The sequence below is a fragment of the Dromiciops gliroides genome, chromosome 1 (assembly GCF_019393635.1).
Source record: "Dromiciops gliroides isolate mDroGli1 chromosome 1, mDroGli1.pri, whole genome shotgun sequence".
Classification (NCBI taxonomy): Eukaryota; Metazoa; Chordata; class Mammalia; order Microbiotheria; family Microbiotheriidae; genus Dromiciops; species Dromiciops gliroides.
Window position 1 is genome coordinate 57,778,361 of NC_057861.1, and position 23,196 is coordinate 57,801,556.

Here is a 23,196-nt window from a genome sequence, read left to right on the forward strand (position 1 = left end):
GATGTCTTTGGAATGTAAACCCAGCAGTGGTATTGCTGGATCAAAGGGTATGCACACTTCTATAGCTCTTTGGGCATAGTTCCAAATTGCTCTCCTGAATGGTTGTCCTGTTCTTTGAATACCCTAGGATGTCATCAGTTCTTCCAGATGTGGTGTCTTGAACTCATTGCTCTCTTACTATCCTCTCAGTTATCTTGAATTTCAATTCTCCATTTACTATTTTTGTTCTGTAATGGGGGGAAATGGGGTACAGGTTGGGGTAGGGGATGGGGTTCTTAGGAATTCCTCTTTAAAGAATTACACCCTCTTGCACACAAAAAGTAGTTAGAATAAGGTGATAGTTTATTTAGGAGCAAGGGAAGGGAAGGGTGGGGGGAGGGAAACCATGAAAGAAATCCTTGGACTTTTCATGGGGAGACAGGCACAAAGCACATGGCTCAGAGGTACCAAATCTCCTCGAACAGGAGACTGGAAGGTACTTTTATAGAGGACTGATGGGGTGGACCATCTGCCCGTGAAAAGTTCTTTTAGTGAGAGAGGACCATCCCCCACTGGTGGTAGCTGGGGGAATTGGGTGAGGAGTGGAGGACCATCCCCCACTGGTAGTGACTAGAGGAATTGGGTGAGGGGTGGCTACAGATCCCTCTTCAGAACGCAAAGGCCGCAGCCACACCCAAATTTATCTCCCCAGGGTAAGGGAGACCAGAATGAAGGGTAGGAATCCCAAACTAGCTCAGTCCTTTGGTTCTGCTTATCTCTCTAGGCATTATCTGTCCTCTGGTTTAGTTTCTCAAGGAGAAGGTTCCTTGATGTGCCCCAGAGAACTTCTGGGGTGCTCTGCACCCCATGACAGTTCTATCCTTCCAGGTCTCCCCTTTCTATTATCCCAATTCTCTCCCCCAATCTCACTTTCCAAATTTTTCTCCTACTCTTATTCTTTCAATTTTTTTTCTGGTCCTCACTTCTTCATCCTCATCTCTCCCCTTGTTCTACCTTATCTAACTCTTTAGTTCTTACTCTCTTAGCTTTCTCCCTATTTCTCATCCTCCTACATCCCCCCCACCCTCAATTCTCCTCCCTCATTTCCTTCCTTGCGTTTGGTCCTAGGGTGTGTAGGCAACAGATGCCCTTGGGGAGGAAGCTTCACAATAGGGACCCACGTGACATGGGGGAGGTGGTATCCTACTTCCTTGAGTCCAGCCCCAGGTCTTTCCGGCACTGGTCTGACCAACTATTGACAGTGATGGTCCTACTAGTCTGTTTGGTGACCTGGGCTTTCACTCTGCCAGTAACAGGGAGCCCTTAGGAGAGTCCTGGCCCTTGAAGCCTTCCTTCACCTGATGACCCCACTGTGAGCCAAAGGTACCCATTAAACCTGGGAGGGTCCTGGGGAGCTCGGCCTTAGTGCCCAGCAGCTGGGGTCATGACCTCCTTTACTCATAGTTTTGGGCATCTAGACCCCCTTGTGGCCTGGTAAAGAGAAAGGAACAGGGATGATGGGAGACTGTGTTGGGCCCTTGGTGTGAGTCTGGTAAATGCAGACCGGATGGTAATCTGTAAGTGAGGATCCAGTATTTACATCCCCTGCAGCTCTGGGAGCTCCCAGGGTGATGAGGCTGGGTAGAATGGCAGCTCTGAAAGCCCAGCTCATCCTTCCCAGAAGGATAAGTATCTACCAACCAGATGCATGCTGGGGCTCTCGCTGGCTGGGTTTGGATTTGCAATCTCTCCCACTCCTCCTCTGGGCTCAGTCCTAGAACTTCCACCAAGGGAATGTTTTCAAAGCTTTCATACTTACTACCCAATTAATCTTGGGCAAATCACTTCCCTACCCTGATCCTCAGTTTCTTTATCTATTAAAAGAAGGACTTGGGGGGCTAGGTGGCACAGTAGATAGAGTACCAGCCCTGGAGTCAGGAGTACCTGAGTTCAAATCCGGTCTCAGACACTTAACACTTACTAGCTGTGTGACCCTAGGCAAGTCACTTAACCCCAATTGCCTCACTAAAAAAAAAAAAAAGAAGAAGGACTTGGGTCTAGGTCAGTGGTTCCCACCCTTCTCAAGTATAAGGACCCCTACCTGGAAGTGGTGGTGTTATTTGTGGAGAAAATACATATATTCAAGATGAATTTATATTTTGCTAATCCCAACGTATGCTTTGTTCATCATAATGTATGTCTTTAAAATAGCGATATGTATATGTATGGGCAAAGGTATTTGCTTAGCCTACAGAAGATAAAGTGTGTGCTCCTGTGTTACACTAAGTCATTCCATGAGATGGAGCTTTTCTGATGCCTTTGAACTGGTGGGAGTCTTCAGCCCACAGATCAAGAACCACTGGGCCAGGTGATATTGATGGTATTTCCATGAACCGTTAATCTCTAGGCTACTGCATTGGAAGGGACCTTGCAAAGAGATCCTGTAGTCCACACTATTTTACACATAAGAAAACTGAGGCTCAAATGGGGAAAGTGACTTGCCTCGGGTGGCAGAGGGAATCAGGGGCCAACTTTAGCTGTTCCTACCTCAGGATGAAGGTCTCCCCAATGGACCATCTTAGCTACCAACAACCTAACATTTATTGGTGCCCCGTGTATGCCCAGCCCAGGCCAGGTGACCTGTGAGGTATGGGGAAAGACAAGAGAAAAGAAAGAAGCAGACGCTCTCCTTGGAGAGCTTGTGGTCAGGCGGGGGAGATGAGACTCCCATGAGATGTTCAGAGAGTCATGGAGAAGAACATGTCTCCTCTACCATCCCTTCCTGCCAATATCCTGCCCTTCCTTCCTGCCTTATTTCCAATGTGATCTTCTCCAAGAAATCTTCCCTGATCCTCCCCATCCCATCTCTACCAGAAGTGACCTCTCTATACTTTCAGCTCTCATCTACCTCTCTTGCGACCTTGTGTTGTAGTTCTGGGTATGGAAGAACAAAGCTATTTTCCCAGCTAGACAGTGAGTTTTAGCCCTATATTTCACATAGCACCCAGTAAATGTATGATGAAAGTTGCTGAAAAATGAAAGGAAAGCTGCTAAGTGTCTGATAGAGGAGGAGACAGGGAGAGAACTTGGAATTCTTGACTAAGGAGTTCTCTCCCATGGGCAATAGGGAGCCACATAAAAGTGAGAGGAAGGGTGGCGTGACTAAAGCTGAGTTTTAGGAAGATTCAACAATTAAATTCAATAAACATTTAGAAGCTATCTATGAGGTACAGTGAACTAGGTATTGGGGATACAAAGACAGAAAGGGACCATTCTGCACTCAAAGAGTTTGCTTTTTTGTGGGATTCAGTATGCGCATAGACACATTTAATGAAAAATCATTCGAAGGATAGAGAGTACTAGCAAATGGTCTAACTAGGAAAGGTTTTCTGGAAGAGGATGGCTGATATTAGAAGAATGAAATGAAATGAAAAGCCTGTATTATGCATTCATACATTCACTGCATATCAAGCACTGTGCAGAGAGTGGAGGGGGAGGCTAGAAGCAGGCAGGGAAACTAGTATAGGAGACTGATTAGCATATGGGAACTTTGGGAAGAAAAAAGCCATCTGCTGAATTCTGGGACCAGGGAAGCAGGCAGTGATGAGGGATGCACCCTCATCAGAAGTCAGAGGCAGGAAATCAGAACTCCAGGTCGGTGAGGCTTAGGGCAGCATGGGGCAGGTAGCGCTCAGAGGTTGGGGTGAGTGAAAGGGGTGTTGTTAGAGTAGGGATCATTAAACTAGGGCTTGTGGACCCCCCTAGAGATCTGCAAATATATTCCTGAGAGTCTATGCATTTCATATATACTTTTATTTTTTATTATTTTATTATTTTTTTTTTGGCTGGGCATTGAGGGTTAAGTGACTTGCCCAGGGTCACACAGCTAATAAGTGTCAAGTGTCCAAGGCTGGATTTGACCTCAGGTCCTCCTGAATCCAGGGCCGATACTTTATCCACTACACCATCTAGCTGCCCCCTCATATATACTTTTAATACACACACATATATACATATGTATGTATATATATATATATACTGGATACATATATATTTATCTATACATATGTGTCATTTATTTATGTGTATTTAATATGTGCATATGTGTGTATGTATATAGAGAGCATTTTTTTGACAACTGCATTTTAATATAATTGGTTTCCTTTGTAATCCTCTGTGTTTTTATTTTATGCATTGAAAATCCTTATTCTGCGAAGGACTGCATAGGCTTCAGCAGACTGACTTCCAAAAGGGTCCAGGACACAGAAAGTGTTGAGAACCCTTGGGTTAGAGTATCATCCATAAAAGTATCACATGTAAACCTCCTACTAAGGAGAACTCTGCCTCTTCCAAGGGTTTCTTCTCTGTCTCTGGCTGAGCCAGTGACTGACATTCCATGGCCTAAGCTGGACCTGGGCTGACAGGTCTGGTAAAGTAAGTAGCTGGACCAGGTAAGGAAGGGAAGGAGGGCTCCGGTGGTGCACTCTGTCACAATTATCTGGTTGGAAGACTCAGTTCAAAGACTTTACCTAATGGGTGTATCTGAGTAAGGAAGAAAGATGACAATGAGGGGCCTTTGAGAGTTCAGCAGAGGGAGACAGAGTATGGTAATGCTAGTGACAGAGACAAGGAAATCAGGAAGATGATCTTATTTGGGTGGGGATGGGACACCAAGAACTAAGGTGAAAGGTGACAGCGCCAAAGCCTTTGGAATGAGTGGCTAGGCAGAAGTAAGCTGGGGGAGAAGGTTATCAGCTAGGCCCACCTCCTCTCTGTCCCCCACAGGCAAGGCCCAAACCACAGATGAGCAGCCGAGCCACTAGACCCCGCAGCCGGCGGGGGAGGGCACCACCCCCAGTGAGTGACAGTGATCCCTGGACAGGCAAATGCCTTCCCTTTGTTCTTCCTGAAAACAGGAAGAGAGGCCAAATGAGGTTCCCCCCCCCCCATCAGGCAGGGTGGGGTTGGGAAACATGGAGAGTCCCCAGGGCTGGCCTAACTCTGGAGTCCCCTCCCTACCTGACCGCCAAAGCCTTCGCCTTGGGGCCTGTTTGCCCATCTGAAATCCTCATCTTCCCAGAAAATTCAGTGTTAGGTTCTGTCCAATGGGGGTATCCCCAGAGTGTCCTCTCCATGACCTGCAATACTGACACAGGATGTCAGAGTCCACTTGGGGCTCGGAACCCCATGCCCAAGGCTAAGGGTGTTTGCAGGTAGAGCTGGACCCCGTGGTGGAGAGCAGTGAAGAGGCTGAAGCAGCAGGAAGCAGCGTTGGGCCCGAGCAGGCCTCCAGGCCCCAGGAAGAGTCACTGGCAGAGCACCTGGTCAGCACCGTGGAGCCGAGCAACCAAGGCGACTGTCTACGGCTGGACACCCACGGGTAGGGCTGGGGCTGGGGCCGAAAGAGGCAGCAAGGTATTCTGAGGCACCCAGCTACTCACACCCCCGTCATCTTCCTACTCTGAGCTCCAGCTTTACGGGGAGGAAGGGGGTTATGCCCAGCTCCAACTTTGTGTACTCTGTTCCAAGGTTCCTTTCCAGTTCTACCATTTCATGTTCTAAGGGCCCTCCAGCTCTGATAGCCTGTGTTCTAGGGGCCCTCCCATGTTCTAAGGGCCCTCCTAAGAAGAATGGAGGGGGCAGCTAGGTGGTGCAGTGGATAAAGCACTGGCCCTGGAGTCAGGAGTTCAAATCCAGCCTCAGACACTTAACACTTACTAGCTTTGTGACCCTGGGCAAGTCACTTAACTGCAATTCCCTCACTTAAAAAAAAAAAGAATAGATGTAATAGATATAATAATATAGGTATATAAATACATTTATAGAAACATGGACTATGTGTATATATTTATAGAAATTTAGAATAGATATAATATAGTAATATAGGTATATAAATACATCTAAAGACTCTTAGAATATAGAAATTTATAGAATAATAGAATATAGAGTAATATGGGATTAATATAGAATCTTAGCAGCCCTGGAGTCAGGAGGACCTGAGTTCAAATCCAACCTCAGACACTTGATACTTACTAGCTGAGTGACCCTGGGCAAGTCACTTAACTCCAATTGCCTCACCAAATAGATAAATAAATGGGTGGATGGATGGATGGATAGATGGATGGATAAATGAATGAATGAATAGATAACTAAATGAATGAATGAATAAATGGATGAATGGATTAATAAATAAATTAATGAATAGATAGATGAATGAATGAATAAATAGATGAATAAATAAATGAAATATGGAATCTTAGAATATATACAATATAGAAATATAGAGATAATAATAGCCTATAGACTAAAATAGGATTAATATAGAATCTTAGAATATGTGTATACATATTTATAGAATCTTATAAAATATACATCTCTAGCTAGCTAGCTACCTATATTTAAATATATCTCTCTAGGGAGATAGAGAAAGATACACAAGAAGCATCCTGGTGTGGAGGAGAAAGGCTCAGCCTCAGGAGCCAGGAGATCCAACTTCTCACACATGTTGTTAGCTGAATGACTTTAAGCAAGTCACTTACCCTCTCAATGTTTCAGGTGACTAAGACTAAATGGCAGAGAAAGAGAAAGGATGCTGACCTATATTAACAGAATACCAGTGAAACAAATTCTCTGTCTCTGTCTGTCCCATATAAGATCATTGGAGAGTAATTTTTTTTTAAGTGCTATGAAGGCCTGTTAGAGAAAGCTCTTACCAACTATGGGGCTTAGGGGCTGGGGGGTGAGAGTAAAGGAGGGGGCTGAGCACAAGGGAAGGGAATTTCCTAGAGGTGGTAGCATCTGAATTCTGTTTTTAAAAACCCAGCTAGAGGGGCAGCTAGGTGGTGCAGTGGATAGAGCACCAGCCCTGGAGTCAGGAGTACCTGAGTTCAAATCCGACCTTGGACACTTAACACTTACTAGCTGTGTGACCCTGGGCAAGTCACTTAACCCCAATTGCCTCACTAAAAAAAATTTTAAAACCCAGCTAGAATTCATCTGGTGAAGAGAGAGACAGAAAGGAGTGGAGATAAGGGAAGAGTGAACAAAAGCATTGAAGTATGGAAACAGAATACATGTCCAGGGGGTGGGGAATTGTCCAGTTTAACTAGAGCATAAAATGCTTCAAGGGGAAAAATAAGATAAGATGGGGAAAATAGGGTAGTGCCAGGTTCTGAAGGACTTGGATTGCCAGGCAGAACAGCTTGAACTTTACCTGAATTCCTCTGAGAATCCCTTGTTGCCTTTGCAATTCAGCTCATATATCATCTCTATGTGGGGCCTTTCCTGATAATAATAACTAGAATTTATATAGAACATTAAGGCTTCCAAAGCACTTTACAAATATCATTTTGTTCCATCCTTATAACAACTCTGAGAGGTAGGTGCTATCTTTGTCCCCATTTAACAGACAAAGAAATTGAGGCAGACAGGTTAAATGACTTGCCCAGGGTCATACACTTAGTAAATGATGGAAGCTGGATTTGAATTTAGGTCTGTTTATTTCCTAGTCATGGAATTTATCCACTGTACCACTTAGCAGTCTCTTACCCCTTGGCTGCTAGTGCTCTCCCCACTCAAAAAAAAAAAAAGTATACTTTATACACACACACACACACACACAGAGTCTCTTCTGATAGATTGTGATCTCCTTGTGATCAAGGGCTTTTTTTAGTTTTGTCTTTTTATACTCAGGCCCCAGCACAGCAACTAGCACATAGTGCGCACTTAATAAATTGCTTGGAAATTGATCTACTTGGGGAAGTAATAGGGAGCCAGTGAAGATTTTTGAGAAGTGGAAGGACACAAGCAGATCTATGTACAAGGAAGACTATGCTAGGTAGTTGTATGAAGGAATGGGTTTGAGGAAACCTGTAATGAAGCTATTACAGTAATTATAGCTGAATGTCAATGAGAACCTATAGTATGGTGGTGGCCATAGAAACAGACAGGGATGGATGCAACAGCTATAATTATAACTGATTATTGTATTGTAATTTATTATCATCATTAATTGTAATTGTTCGTCATGATTAGTAATTACTGGAATTATTAATTAATTGGGAATGAAAAGGAAGAGTAAAGAGTAGCTCAAAGATTCTAAAGATGAGGGAACTGGGGGCAGCTAGGTGGTGCAGTGGATAAAAGCATCGGCTTTGGATTCAGGAAGACCTGAGTTCAAATCTAGCCTCAGGACACTTGGACACCTACTAGCCGTGTGACCTGGACAAGTCACTTAACCCTCATTGTCCCCCCTCAAAAAAAAAGATGGGGGGCAGCTAGATGGCGCAGTGGATAAAGCACTGGCCCTGGATTCAGGAGGAGCTGAGTTCAAATCCGGCCTTGGACACTTGACACTTACTAGCTGTGTGATCCTGGGCAAGTCACTTAACCCCCATTGCCCCACCAAAAAAAAAAAAAGGGGGGCAGCTATATGGCGCAGTGGATAGAGCACCAGCCCTGGAAGTCAGGAGTACCTGAGTTCAAATCTGGTCTCAGACACTTACTAGCTGTGTGACTCTGGGCAAGTCACTTAACCCCAATTGCCTCACCAAAAAAAATTTTTAAAAAATTAAAAAAAAAAAAGGTGGGGGAACTAAGTGAATGGTCAGAGGGGAACAATTAAGTCAGAAGGAAGGGGGTTTGGAGAGAAAGATAATGAAGCTGATCTTGGACATGTTGAGTTTGAGGCGCTGATGGGATTTCTAGCTAGTGATTCATGTCTGGAAATCAAAGGATAAATCAAGACTGAAAATAGAGGGAGGGAAAGGGAAAAGAGTAAGCATTTCTATAGTGCCTACTATAGGCCAGGCACTGTGCTAAGCACTTAAAAATCCCCCAATATTATCTCAATTGATCCCTCTTAAAAACCTTTGGAGGTAGGTACTATTCCCTACTTCATAGTTGAGGGATACTGAGGCAAAAAGAGATTAAGTGACTTGTCTAGGGTCACACAGCTATTAAGTGTCTGTGGCTAGATTTGAACTCAGTCTTCCTGACTCCAAGATCCAGCAGTCTATGCACCATGGTACCACCCAGCTGCCCCTGGTTACAGATTTTGGGTATCATCTGCATGGAGGAGAGTTAGCCACCTGGGAGTGATTGAGGTTACAAAGGAAGACGTAGAGAGAAAGAACAATAGCAGCATAGATTTGGAACTGAATGGGAGCTTAGAAGTCATCTAGTCGGGGCAGCTAGATGGCGCAGTGGATAGAGCACCGGCCCTGGAGTCCGGAGGACCTGGTTCAAATATGGCCTCAGACACTTAACACTTACTAGCTGTGTGACCCTGGGCAAGTCACTTAACCCCAATTGCCTCACACACACAAAAAAAAGTCATCTAGTCACTGATTTTACAGATGAGGAAACTGAGGTTTACATCAGTGATGATGAGTAAATGGCAGGGCTAGGATTCACAAGCAGGCCCCCCAGTTTCAAGGCCAGCAAGCACACAATGCTGCCTCGAGAGGAGAGGGCTGAGGCCAGAACCTTAGGGAGCACTCACATTAAGGAGTCAAAAGAGGATAAGACACAGCAAAGGAGACAATGAACGAACTGATAAAAGAGGGGAGCCAGGCCAGTGTGTCTGTGAAACCAAAGAGAAGAGAGTATCCAGGATATCTGTTGTTGAGTCATTCAACAACGTGTCCCACTCTTCATGACTCCATTTGGGGTTTTCTGACCAAGATACTGGAAGTGTGTTTGCCATTTCCTCTCCAGGCCCATTTTAAATGTTGTTGTTTTTTTAAATTTTTCTATTATTTATAATGTTTGGCGGGGCAATGAGGTTAAGTGACTTGCCCAGAGTCACACAGCTAGTAAGTGTCAAGTGTCCGAGGCCGGATTTGAACTCAGCCCTGAATCCAGGGCCAGTGCTTTATCCACCATGCCACCTAGCTGCCCCCTTCAGCCCATTTTACAGATGAGGAAACTGAGGCAAACAGGGTGAAGTGACTTGCCCAGGGTCACACAGCTAGTAAGTGTCTGAGGCCGGATTTGAACTCAGGAAGATGAGCCTTCTTGACTCCAGGCCCAGTGCTCTATCCATTATGGCACCATCTAGCTGCCCTACTTATCATTATCTGGGATAAAGAAGTGATAATAAACCAATAACCAATAAGCATTTATTAAGGTCCTACAATTATGCTACTACGTGCCAAGCACTAACCAAACATCTTAGGGATACAAATACAAAAGAATAAAACCATCTTTAGTCTCAAGTTTATATTCTGATGAGGGAAACAGCAAATAAACATGTTAGTTTATACAGAATAAATAGAGAAAAATAAAAATGAATACATGGGATTTGGGCATGGGAGTGGATCAGGAAAGACTTCATATGGAAGACAGTGCTTGAGCTGCCCCTGAAAAAAGAAAGGGAAAGAAACAAGCATTTATTAAGGCTTACCGTGTGCTCCTGACTCTACTGTGTGCTAAGCACTTTATGAATGTTATCTCATTTTATCCTCATAATGATAACCCTCGGAAGTAGGTCTATCATTATCTCCCTTTTGCAGTTGAAGAAACTGAGGCAGTCAGAGGGTTAAGTGACTATCCAGGATCCCACAGCTAATGTGAACTCAGGTTCTCCTGGCTGCAGGCCCAGTACTACTACTACCCTTCCTAATGGTGTATTTATTTGAATAAGGGGAGACATGTAGGAAAGGGAGTTTTGGCCTAAGTGGTTACCCAAGATCACGAACAGTAGATTGTCACATACTTTCCAATCCCAATCGTGGCACTGATTTGACTGTAACAAGATAAGAAGCTGGGTGACTGAGGGGTTGGGTGGTCCCATACAGGGACAGGCAGCATGATGCTCCAGTAGGGTAGGACTCAATTTCCTGGTGGCCAGGATCGTGAATGAAGCATGGTGGCTGAGGCCCGCTAGAGAGAGAGGGATGCTTTGATTTGCTCATTCACCCACCAATCAGGACAGCTGCGTCCCAGGGTGGGATGCCAGAGAAGCAGCCTCTGAACGAGCCTCGAAGAAGAGGATTCTGAAAGTAGAGATGAGCCTTCTAGGTCTTGACCTATGGGGCTGACAGCTGGTGGGAACCCATAGCAGTAGAGATTGAATGTGGCCATCCTAGGGCCTTAGTTGGTTTTGGCAGTAAGATAGAAAGGAGCCAGTGGGGAGAGATTGAAAGGTGAAGTTAGCAAAGCCCTGGAAAAGCCCTGAAGGAAGATGAATGTTGGGGGAGGGGGGCTGAAGCCTGGACCCATGATTTCATTGGCAAAGAGAATTCCCAAAAGAGGAGCCTCCCTCTCTACCAAAGCAACTCTGGTGCTTCTCTGAAACGAAGTCTGAAGTCTTAATGGGCTGTCTACTAGGGCAAGAGCATGGGAACCCCATAGCCCCAGGGCATCCTACAACACTCTCAAGTGGAGTCTGAACCAGATTAATATGTAACCTGGGAACTATTTAACAAAGTCAATAAAAGCACAATAGAACATAGGTAATGGTTTAAAATGGTGTTTTCTAAGTTAATTATCTGGCCCTCTCAGTTTGACACCACCAGTCTAGAGCACTGAGAAGTCAAAATGACTTTCCCAGGGTCACAGTCAGTATGAGGCAGGCTTATCATAGGGCCTGGCATATAGTAAGTAAGCACTTAGTAAATGTTTATTCAATTGAATTGAATTGAATCTACTTTGCAATGTTACTGCCTATATAAATGACATTATATAGGGTTTAAAAGGTTGCAAAGCATTTAACATAATTTTTAAAAATTGTATATCTGTTATATATACAATTATATGTTTATATGTTTTAAAATTTATTTGTCAGGACTCCCATTTTGCAGATCAGTAAACTGAGGCTCAGAAAGGTACTTGACTTACTCTGTCATCAGAGTTAGGATTTAGAACCAGGTCTTCCTAACTTAAGTTGCTGCTTCTATGATAGCAAGGACTCCAATAGAGGGATTTGTACTAGTTAGCTGTAGGCTGTTTGAAGCAATTTTTGGGGCCTGCATTTACTTCAAGCTATAGCTAGGAGTGTCCGTCTCCCCCCCCCCCACTCCCCGCCAATATTTTCACCAAAGGACTCACTAGTTCAAAGACATTTAAATATCAAATTAAATATTAGATTTATTAAAGATTAATATTAAAGATTAAAGGTAAAATGCAAAACAAAATAAGTGACCAAATGATCCCCACCCACAGAGACGTAGATTGTCCTCTCGGGCTACCATACTGCAGGTGGGGAAGGAGGTAGATACGTCCCGGGTGGGGCAGACACAGGGAGCATTTGGCCCCATCAATGTTTCTTAAGCTTGTGCCAAGCACTGGGACACGTGCACGGTAGGAAGAACTCATACTCCCCTTTTGCAGAGCCCCTATGTCCTCTGGCGAGGTCATCAGGTGAGCTGAGCTGGGGTCCAGTACGGCTTTGGCTCTTTCTGCTACCACACTCTCTGCTGGGCATCTCTGTCCATGCTGCTCTCTGCTGCCATCTGCTGGTCTCCAACTGCAGTGAGGCTTCTTCCTCTACGACTTCAGCCCTGGGGCAAATCGTTAGTTCTTTCTGTATTGTAGACCCCATCCAGTTACACAGTTACTCTTGGGCTTTTTAAAAAAATAATAAACTTTTTATTTATCGTTTTGTTCCAATTTTTTATCCCTCTTTTCTCCCTCTCCGACCCCCTCCCTGAGGTGGCAAGCAATCAGATATGGGTTATACATATTTGTCATTTTGTACAAGAGTTCTTAGACTTTTAAAATCAATTATGTTTTTATTTTGTTAAATATTTCCTGATTACATTTTATTTTAATATTAATTTTTTTAAAGTAAGTTCCAAATTCTCTTTCCCTCTTGCCCTTCCCCCATGCACTGAAACTAGCCCATTTTATTTTGGGTTTTGGTTTTTTTGTGAGGCAATTGGGGTTAAGTGACTTGCCCAGGGTCACACAGCTAGCAAGTGTTAAGTGTCTGAGGCCGGATTTGAACTCAGGTACTCCTGAATCCAGGGCCGGTGCTTTATCCACTGTGCCATCTAGCTGCCCATTCCCCCCCAGACATTTTTTTAAAAAACCATTTTATCTCTTCTCTGGCTTCCTAGTCTAATTCCCCCTTCCTAATTCTTATCAGAATTGTGATCAGAGAATTGTCTAAAGATCTTTGCAAACTATGAAGGTATATACAAATTCCAGAAGTTATCTCTGCAAAATCACCCCAGAGGCTACATAGCTAAATTTCAAAGGAGATAGGGGAAGCTCCCATAATGCCTCTGGAGTTCCATGGAAGTCACAGGATCTGGGTTGGGTGGAGAACTGCTTGGCTAGCGAACTTTGCCCTGCTTCCCCATGGCAACAAAATCATTCCCTTTCTACACGTGTGCCCATGCCTCATACAGGTATGTGCATGCAGGTACCCAGAGATGCATGTGGATGCATACATACATATTTACACTCCTTATATTTTCCTTCTGGCTACCTCCCTCTCCATTCCTCTTAAAAAAAATTTTATATATATATATATATATATATATATGCAATTGGGGTTAAGTGACTTGCCCAGAGTCACAAAGCTAGTAGGTATCAAGTGTCTGAGGCCACATTTTGTTTTTGTTTTTTTTTGGTGAGGCAATTGGGGTTAAGTGACTTGCCCAGGATCACACAGCTAGTAAGTGTCAAGTGTCTGAGGCCCAGATTTTGAACTCAGGTCCTCCTGAATCCAGGGCCAGTGTTTTATCCACTGTACCAACTAGCTGCCCCCTCCATTCTTCTTTATTTTCCCCTAGGGTCTCCTTCCCCTTCTTACAGGTGCTTTGACCCTTGGAACAAAACACCCCAAGACTGGGTGTGTCTTGCTTCCTTCTCTCCCAGTACCATCAGGAGAAAATGCCCCCTGTAGATGGTAGGGATGAATGTGAGAGAGAATAGGGAGTTGAGTGGGGGGAGCCTGTAATCTGATGGTCCATTTTCCTGGGCCTTGGTTTCTTTAGGGATGGGCAGATAGAAGCCCAGAGCCCAGCAGCCATCTGACTTCTGGAAAGCCTCCCAGGATGCCCGCCTCACTCCCTTCTCTGTTCCACCAGCCCTCAGGGGAGGGATGCCCAGGAAGGTGAGCTCCCTAGGTGCTCTGGAGGGCCAGTCACTGCCTCAAAGGGTTGTTAAGTTCCCTGTTTGCCTTAAACTATCATTTAATATCCCCTACCCCCCAACCTCCATCAGTATCACTCATGGAATTCACTTGAGGCAACTCTCCACTTTGTGCCTCTCCCTAGAGGTTCCTACCCCCACCCCAATCTGAGTTTTCCATCTCTCTCCCTCAAATCTCCTAGTATGACACGTGTATTCCCCCCGCACCCCCTCCCCCTTCCAGCCAAGCCCTAGCGTTCAGGACTCCTTGGTTCCAACTCCCAGGTCAAGGCCCCGACCTGTACCTGGCCCTGCAGCAAGCGGTTGAGTCCTTGGAGAAGGCGGCAGCCACTTATCACCAACAGGCCTCCAGCCACCCAGTCTCAACTCCTCTCGGCCCAGAGGAGCAAGGCAAGACTGAGGAGGTGAGCATCTCCCAATCAATCAGGGCAGACTTCCTGCAGGAAGCCTGAGGTTGAAGGGCATGGGTTCTGTGTCCAGAGTCTGATCCTCTATGGATGGGGCTCTCAGGACAGACCATGGCCTCTGCAAAGACTGGAGGAGTTGGTCAGGGGCTGGGGCCCTGTAGGACAAGAGGAGGGGATGCCTGAGGAGGAGAGAGTCCGCTACAAGCAGGAGGCTCTGAGCCTGACCCTGAGCAGAATGCCAGCCTTCGGGCTTCCCTGAAGAGCAAGGAAGAGGAGTTTAGCCCAGGAGCAGGCCTCCCTCCAGGCCTTTCAGGCATGAGAAGGAGAAGTTACAGAGACAGGTAGGTTTTTTGGGAGGAAGACCAGGACCTGCCCTCAAGGAGTCTTCATTCTGAGAGAGAATGGTCCAGTACCTTTTTATAAGAAGTGAGATAGGGGGCAGCTAGGTGACGCAGTGGATAAAGCACTAGCCTTGGATTCAGGAGGACCCAAGTTCAAATCCAGCCTCAGACACTTGACACTTAACTAGCTGTGTGACCCTGGGCAAGTCACTTAACCCTCATTGCCCTGCAAAAAAAAAAAAAAAAAAGAAGAAGTGAGATAGAGCCACCTACCCTCCAATCAAGATCACATAGTCCTCAAGTGATGGGGTGGCTTCTTAATGGGCAGCTCAGAGGGCGGGGTCTTAAGCTGGGAGGCATTTTGTGGGGGAAGGTGAGATAAGAAAGGAGAAGAGGACAGTGCTTGGGGAAACAAGGACTTGGTAGAAGCCAGGCTGGGACAGGAGACTGACCCAGCTGGGGGATGGGCTGATGGTTGAGCCTTCTAGCACTCATCACTGGCCTGTGCTTCCTTCCCCCTCCAGGTCTGGGAGCTGCATGAATCTCTACTGAAGCTGGACTTGTCTCCAGCACTCCCCCTTAGCCAGGACAGCTCTATGAGCAGATCCAGCAGTCCAGGGCCAGAGGGGGAGCTCTGGGGGGCCCAGGTGGGTACCATGATAATCAGCATCCTTGCAGACATTTGTATGGTACTCAAGAGATTTATTGGGCCCCTCTTCCACAACCATCCCATGATGTATGTAACATACCAAAGGAAGCTGAAAAGGGAAAGGGGGAAGAGGGGAAGGTACCCATCGGGGAGGGCATGGTGTAGAAGTCTGAAAAGCCACAAGCGGAGCCAGGAGCAGGGAATGAAGGTGGGCAAGCTTGGACTCCTTCCCAAAATGGAAGGCCTGGAAAGAGTTCACTTGTGGGATAATAATGTATTTAAATGGGTAAAATAAACTAGATAGGATTGCAAAGGAAACTAAAGGTTTAGAAAAATTATGCATGTTGTGTGTATACACACATGTATATATATACACACATTTGTTTGTTCATTTATTTATTTATTTCCTATCAAGTCCATGGATTTCCTTGGAAGCCCATGAATACCAGGTTAAAAATGCCTGCCCCCTTCCTGTCTCTTTTATTATGACAGGAGAGGGCTTCTGTCTGCCTGCCCCTAATCTGAAGCCCCCTGGGTAAATCAGACTGCCCCTTATGGTCAGGACTGGAATCCAGGCCCTTGGGGTTTCAGAATCCCCATGGGGGTAGGCACACAAATTCATGTCTTCTCTTATGACCTACCACCCCTTGCTACAGCGACTCCAGAGTATTTCCAGCCCTGTTATCCCAGCACCCCTGACACCAGAGCTACAGGACCTGGAGGCTCAAATGGAACAACTCCGGAGGTAAAATCTGTGACCCCCTGGGCTATGGAGGTAGCAGCTGAGGTCAGTCTCTGCACAGTCTGTCTAGGAGTACTGGGCCAGGTTATCACATCCATTCCACCCCTAACTTTTATCCTTTCTCTCCTCTTCCCCTTCCCAACCCAGGACCGTTCAGAGGCTAAAATGCTTCAACCAGATGCTATTGGGGGCCCTGAAATCCTGCAAGGGCCACTCAGAGGGGCTGAGCATGCAGCTGGGTCAGAGGGAGGCCGAGACTACTGCCCTGTGCCTAGCCCTGCAATACAGGTGAGCCAACAGGGTAAAGCCAGCAATGCCCTAAGGGGACCCTTGGCACAGAGACTCAATGAGGAACCCTACTTGGCACCCAGGGTAAATGTCTGAAATGTTTGTGGGGAGGCATCTAGATGGGGTATCTAAGGTATGCCCTTTCTTGGAGGGGACTTGTTAAGGTAGACTGAAGCCAGAGGTCATGGAAGTTGAGGAAGTTAGGGGACTGAAATCCAAGATGTTGAAAGGCCTGTGAGCCAGGTACTGAAATTACTGGGAAGGAAGGATAATAACCGGCACGTTCAGAGACGGCAGCAACAAGAGACATGGCCCATGGCTGGGAGAAAACAACACGGCCCTAGGCTAAGGGGCTAAAGAACAAGACCAGCTGCAAAAGGAGGACGTCAGTCATTTTCCCATCAGTAATGATGCTGAGAGAGTCCAAGGGCGGTTAATGAGGGATGGTGTCCAGGAAGGGGGCAGAGGTCTAGGAGTAGCCCACGCACTCCCAGGGGGCTGAATGGGGTGGTACCAGGAAAGTTCTGAGCAGACCTGTGTCTAGCAGTGAGCAGTGCGTGGAGGCCTATGGGGTGCTCTTGGCCCTCCGGACAGTGGACAAAAGGGCTGTACCAGGCCCACAGGCCAGAGAAGGCAGGACAGAGTCAGCCATGGCAGCGGCACAACGGCTTTTGTCTGAGGAAGACCCCGCAGAGGCTGGTGTCCTGGCTCATGTCTATTCAAGGTACAGGGACCCAGGGGGAATTGTGCCTGCTAGCCCCGGGAGGTGAAAGGGGAAGAGAAGAACAGGGGAAGAGAGACTACAGGGGTATTTAGGCTGGCATGGCAAGATGACACCCTCTGGGGTGGCACAGCCTCTGTGTCTCTCATCTCTCTCTCTCTCTTTTTTTTTTTTTTGCTGAGGCAGTTGGGGTTAAGTGACTTGCCCAGGGTCACACAGCTAGTATGTGTCAAGTGTCTGATGCCGGATTTGAACTCGGGTCCTCCTGAGTCCAGGGCCGGTGCTTTATCCACTGCACCACCTAGCTGCCCCACCAGCCTCTGTCTCTTACAGCCCCGAGGGCAGCAGCGTAGATGCCCCCACAGAACTGGAAGTGGCAGCACTCCTACAGGGTTATATTGGGAGGCTCCGGGCACACCAAGCCCTGGTGAAGGTGCCCCCTGAGTCAAAGCCCAGACCAGACCACGGACCCAGTGTGCCCCGGGAGGAAGCCATGCTCCAGGCGATGCTGGGGGCTCAGCCTGACCTGGAGCTGCCAAGGCTGGAAAAGACCCGATTCAGCAAGAGCTGGCCACCATGAGGGTGAGTACCCCCAGTACTCCTCTGCTAGCTGACTCACTGCCCTCTCCTTCCCCCCCCCTTCCCCTCCAACTCTCTTGGAAGCAGGAATGACTTCAGAACACCGGAATAGCATCCTGGGAAGCCATCTCAGAAGGGAGGTGATCATAAAGGTGGGGGCCAGGGGGAACTTAGAACACCGAAGGCCAGAGCTGGGAAGGGCCTTAGAATGTAGTATGTTAGAAATGGGGGCAGCTGGTGGCATAGTAGATAAAGCACTGGCCCTGGATTCAGGAGGACCTGAGTTCAAATCTGACCTCAGACACTTGATACTCACTAGCTGTGTGACCCTGGGCAAGTCACTTAACCCTCATTGCCCCGCAAAACAAAACCAAAAAAAAGCAAAAAAGAAATGAAAAGGGCAGTAGAACACGGAATGGTAGAGCCTGGAGGGCCCTTGGAATATAATATCAGAGCGGGGGGGGGGGGCGGCAATTAGAATCCAGACCATGGGAGCTGGGAGGACTCTTTAAACACAGAATGTCTGGACCATGGGAGCCTTAGAACATAGGCCAGTTATGGGATTGGAATACAGGTCATCTATCCCCTCTTATCATCAGGCATCTGCTCACTGCCATCCAAAGGATGGGTGAGAACTCAGGTGAATGCCCTAGTTATGCCTGAACACCAATTTGTGCCCAAAGGGCCCTCTCAAGGACTCAGTTTCCCCCAGGGAGGGCTTAGTTCCTAGCCCTGGAGAAGAGCATGGGACACACATTGAGGAGCATCTCAGCTCTGCCCGTGTCCCTACCCACAGGAGGCCCTGCTGGACCTGACACTGAAGCTGCAGCTGGTGAAGAAGGAGAAGCGGGCACTGGAGCTGAGAGATGCAGCCCACCGGGCACAGGGCACCCTCTACCTTCTGCTCCTGGAGCAGCTTCAGTGGCAGCTGGGCCAGGGCAGAGCCCACGAGATCCTCAGCTCGGGGAGCAGTGACAGCGACAGCGACAGCAGCTGTGGAGCATGGGTGAGTGCCTTTGGGGGAGGGCTGAGCGGAGCCTTGGGCTCCATGGAGGTGCCTGTGACTTTGAGGCAATGGTACAGAGTCCCAAGCTGTGAGGCTGGTGACTGGAGCCACTTCTAGCTTCCAGCCTCATCAACTCTCCCCCAAATCACCGGGGATCTCTTAACTGCCAAACCTAATGGCCTTGTCTCCGTCTCCATCCTTCTTGACCTCTCTGTAGCCTCTGACAGTGCTGATCACCCTCTTCTCCTTGACATACTCTTTTTTTTTTGCTGGGCTATTGGGGTTAAGTGACTTGCCCAGGGTCACACAGCTAGTAAGTGTTAAGTGTCTGAGGCCGGATTTGAACTCAGGTCCTCCTGAATCCAGGGCCAGCGCTCTATCCACTGAGCCACCTAGCTGCCCCTGACACACTATTCTTGCTAGGTTTTCAGGACGTGGTGCTTCTCTAGATCTCCTCCTACTTCTCTGACCAATCCTCAGTCTCCTTTGCTCAATCTTCATTCAAAAATGGCTTACAAATTGTCAGTATCCCCCAAGGCTCTATCCTGGGCCCTCTTCTCCCTTGATACCATAACCTCTGAGGGCAGCTAGGTGGCACAATGAATAGAACACCGGCCCAGGAGGACCTGAAATAAAATTTCACAGACACTGTGTCTGTGTGACCCCGGGCAAGTCACTTAACCCCAATTGTCTTAAACATCCAGGGCCATCTCCAGTCTTCCTGATATATATCTTTGGTTTTTGTTTTTTTTTTTTAGTGAGGCAATTGGGATTAAGTGACTTGCCCAGGGTCACACAGCTAGTAAGTGTTAAGTGTCTGAGGCCGGATTTGAATTCAGGTACTCCTGACTCCAGGGCCAGTGCTCTATCCACTGCGCCACCTAGCTGCCCCCCTGATATATATCTTGCTACTGGACCCAGATGGCTCTGGAGGAGAGAGTGAGGTTGGTGACCTTGCACAGCCCTGCCTCACTTAAATCCAATTTGCTGCAAGTCATGATATCACCCTGATGTCATGGTCCTCTTCGAGAACAAAGGATGAACAACCACAACCACGAGATCATATAAAAAGTCTTCTACTTGGGGGGGGCAGCTAGGTGGTGCAGTGGATAAAGCACTGGCCCTGGATTCAGGAGGACCTGAGTTCAAATCCAGCCTCAGACACTTGACACTTACTAGCTGTGTGACCCTGGGCAAGTCACTTAACCCTCATTGCCCTGCAAACAAACAAACAAACAAACAAATGGCAAGCCACTCCAGTATCTTTGCCAAGAAAACCCCAAATCCCCAACAAAGAGTTGGGTGCAATTAAAATGACTGAACATTTGATACTCAAAGCTCTTTATAACCTGGCGCCACCTACCTTTTTACCCTTAACCTGACTGTCCATGTACTCTCAGATCCAGTACCACTGACCCTGTTGTTCCCAGCACGAGACCCTCCATCTCCACACTCCAGACTTTTGAGCTCCTTGAGATCAGGGATTGTTGTTGTTATTGTTTTTGTTATTGTTTTAAATTTTCTTTGTATTCCCAGGACTCAACATAGTGCCTGGTATGTAGTTGGCACTTAGAATGTTTATTGAATGACTGACTGACTAGATGGCTGTCACTGACTCCCTGTGTGACTTTGGGCAAGTCACTTTCCCAATCAGGACAATTGTTTCATCTCTAAAATAAGGATAATAGTTGTTTACTGTACTTCCTGGAGTTGTCACAAGGAAAGTGACTTCTTGGTATCATTTCTCCAGGCTCCTGGAGATGGGGACCAGACCGCCTGGCCAGGGGGCCCCCGGGACTCAGAGAACATGCTGCAGGAGCTCACCAATTCCCTGACTCGGTGGGTATCTCCCTCCGAAGGGTGAGAATGCCCTGAGGTTATCCTGCCCCACCAGCCATCTGCCTTCAGGGGGCAGGGAGGCAGCCCCCATATGTCCATCTCCCTCCACCCCACCTCTGGGGTACCAGGGCCCAGGAGCTACAAGAACAACTGAGGAAGCTACAGGCTTCACTGGAACAGATGGCCCAGGATGAGCGGGCCCAGCGAGCCCAGTGCTTGGAGCTTACCAATGACTTCTACAAGGTCCATAGGTCAGTATAGCCAACAACTGGTCCTCCCCAAACCCCTCCCCTTCCAACCTTGTCTCCTTTCCCAATCGAATTAAGTGCTGCACAAGCAAGGTCAGGAGACCATGGCCCTGCCCTCTGGTGGAACTTCTTTTTTTTTTTTTAAATTATTATTATTATTATTATTTTTTTTTTTAGTGAGGCAGTTGGGGTTAAGTGACTTGCCCAGGGTCCACACAGCTAGTAAGTGTCAAATGTCTGAGGTCGGATTTTGAACTCAGGTCCTTCTGAATCCAGGGCCGGCGCTTTATCCACTGCCACCACCTAGCTGCCCCCCCCCCCCCGCCCCTGGAACTTCTGATTAGTTTAAAAGATTGTAGAACATCAGAACTGGGAGGGCCCTTGGGCCCCAGAACATCACACCTAGGAGGGTTATAACCTTACAACCCAAAAAGTCAGAGCTGGGAGGGTTCAGAGAACACAGAAGGATAGATCTAAGCCTTCCATCCCCTATGCATACCAAATGGGCCCTAGGAGCACACCTCCAGTGCTTCTGGCCTCCCTGCCCACAGTGCCCTGGTGCTAGCCTTCCGGGGGGTCCAACAGAAGCAGCAGCAGCAGCAGCAGACCCTGGACCAGCAGATAGCGCAGATGGCGGCCCATCAGGAGGAGGAGCTGGAGTCCTTGGCCCAAGCCGCCCAGGCTCTGGGGGACTCTGAAATCCTCATGCCCTGGGGAGAGACTTCTCTCTAGACGCCAGCCTCTTTCTCCCTAGCCCACGCTCAACCCTCTGTCTAATCACCAGCATCCCTTGTTGTGTCCACCCCACCTACTCTGTGCCCCCCAAAAAAGCAATTCTAGCCAGGACTTTCTCCACCAAACCCTGCTACCCCTCTGGGGAGGAGGGGCTGGGGGGCATAGACAGGCTGGGCTCCCTTCTGATAAGAGCATATGACTGAGCTAGAAGAGACCTGGGAGCTTTTTTCTTACAGATGAGAAAACCAAGGCCCTGCCTCTTTGGACTAGGGTCCATCTACAGGTGGCACTCCCTGTGTCTGCTGTCACTCCTGGCTGGGTCTGGGATCATCTGTGGAGCTGCAGAGTGGCAGGGCCAATCAGGCCCTGGCCCCTCCATCTCTCTAACAAGTCCATGCCTGCCCATCTGGCCTCCTTTCAGACTCTTTCCTCCCTCCTCAGGCTCCCCTTCTCTGGACTCTAGCCTAGACCCTCTGTGGACATGAGCCTGGGTCCTCTCTGTCAGAATCTGGTATTGAACTGGCACACACCAATGTCCACCTAGAGAGAGGTTGGCCTCGATTTCCCAGTCACCTGGTACTGTCACTGTTTTGGAGTAGGGTTTGCTCAGGCTCCGTTCTGCCCCCTCCCTGCCCACCAGCTGGTGCTCCCGCAAATGAGGCCACCGCTCAGGCCTGAGGAGCAGATGGATGAGGAGGAGGGTCCAGGGCTTACTGAGCAGACCCAGAGAGGAGAAAACATCTTAAAAGGCCAAGGAAAAATGAAAAAAGTATCAAGGCTTGTTGGGTCCCTTTTCCAGGGTTGGCAGAACCCACTTTCCTTTAGAGCAGGAAAAAGCATAGGGCTTCTCCACTGCTCCTCTCAACCACCAAAAGAAGCCAAGAACCCAGGTCTCCCCAGGCATTTTCTCTACAAAAGGCTGGATTCTGCTTCCAGAGCTGACCCCCCTACCAAGTCTTCCCCTTCTATTGCTTGGCCCCTCTTTAGAGATGATGTTGTTCCTACTCTTTCTTTGAGGTTCCCCGCCCCAGCTTTCCCCTCTCCACCCTTTCCCTCTCAGGCTCTGTCTGGCTAAGCTATGGGGTACCTCTCCAGAGTCAGCTGCACCAGAATCCCTGAGGGGTAAGACTGCTCTAATGAAGCTTTGTTATCTAGTTTCTCTGAATAAATCATCTCTCTACCATCACAGTCTCAGTTTAGGGACAGAGGGGACTAAGGCTTTTTTTGTGTGTGTGTGAGGCGATTGGAGTTAAGTAACTTGCCCAAGGTCACACAGCTAGTAAGTGTTAAGTGTCTGAGGCCGGATTTGAACTCAGGTCCTCCTGACTCCAGGGCCGGTGCCCTATACACTGCACCACCTAGCTGCCCCCTAAGAGGCTTTTAAAAGCAGGATGCTGTACTGGATCGCAAGGTCATTTCAGGCAGGCATCAGGCTCCTGTTGGACATCTGGCATCTCACCCACAAACATGAAGTGCCTAGAGTGTGCCCAGCACTGTGCTGGGCACTGAGGGAGAAACAAAATGCAGATAAAGAAGTTTCTGTCATGGGGGAGAAAGAT

General features: G+C 47.7%; 1 protein-coding gene across 1 annotated transcript; it reads left to right on the forward strand.

Annotated features, from left to right (window-relative positions):
* Positions 1 to 1,228: 1,228 nt before the first annotated feature.
* USHBP1 (USH1 protein network component harmonin binding protein 1) lies at positions 1,229 to 22,779 on the forward strand. The gene is given in 21 exon segments (XM_043976007.1): positions 1,229 to 1,362; positions 4,765 to 4,836; positions 5,193 to 5,359; positions 13,926 to 13,942; positions 13,945 to 14,030; positions 14,032 to 14,044; positions 14,347 to 14,486; positions 14,593 to 14,715; positions 14,718 to 14,765; positions 14,767 to 14,802; positions 14,804 to 14,830; positions 15,355 to 15,477; positions 16,136 to 16,224; positions 16,369 to 16,509; positions 17,054 to 17,233; positions 17,564 to 17,781; positions 17,784 to 17,812; positions 18,606 to 18,815; positions 20,566 to 20,654; positions 20,783 to 20,905; positions 21,454 to 22,779. Coding segments are annotated over 20 exon segments (2,094 nt in total). The 5' UTR covers positions 1,229 to 1,362; positions 4,765 to 4,782; the 3' UTR covers positions 21,635 to 22,779.
* Positions 22,780 to 23,196: the final 417 nt, after the last annotated feature.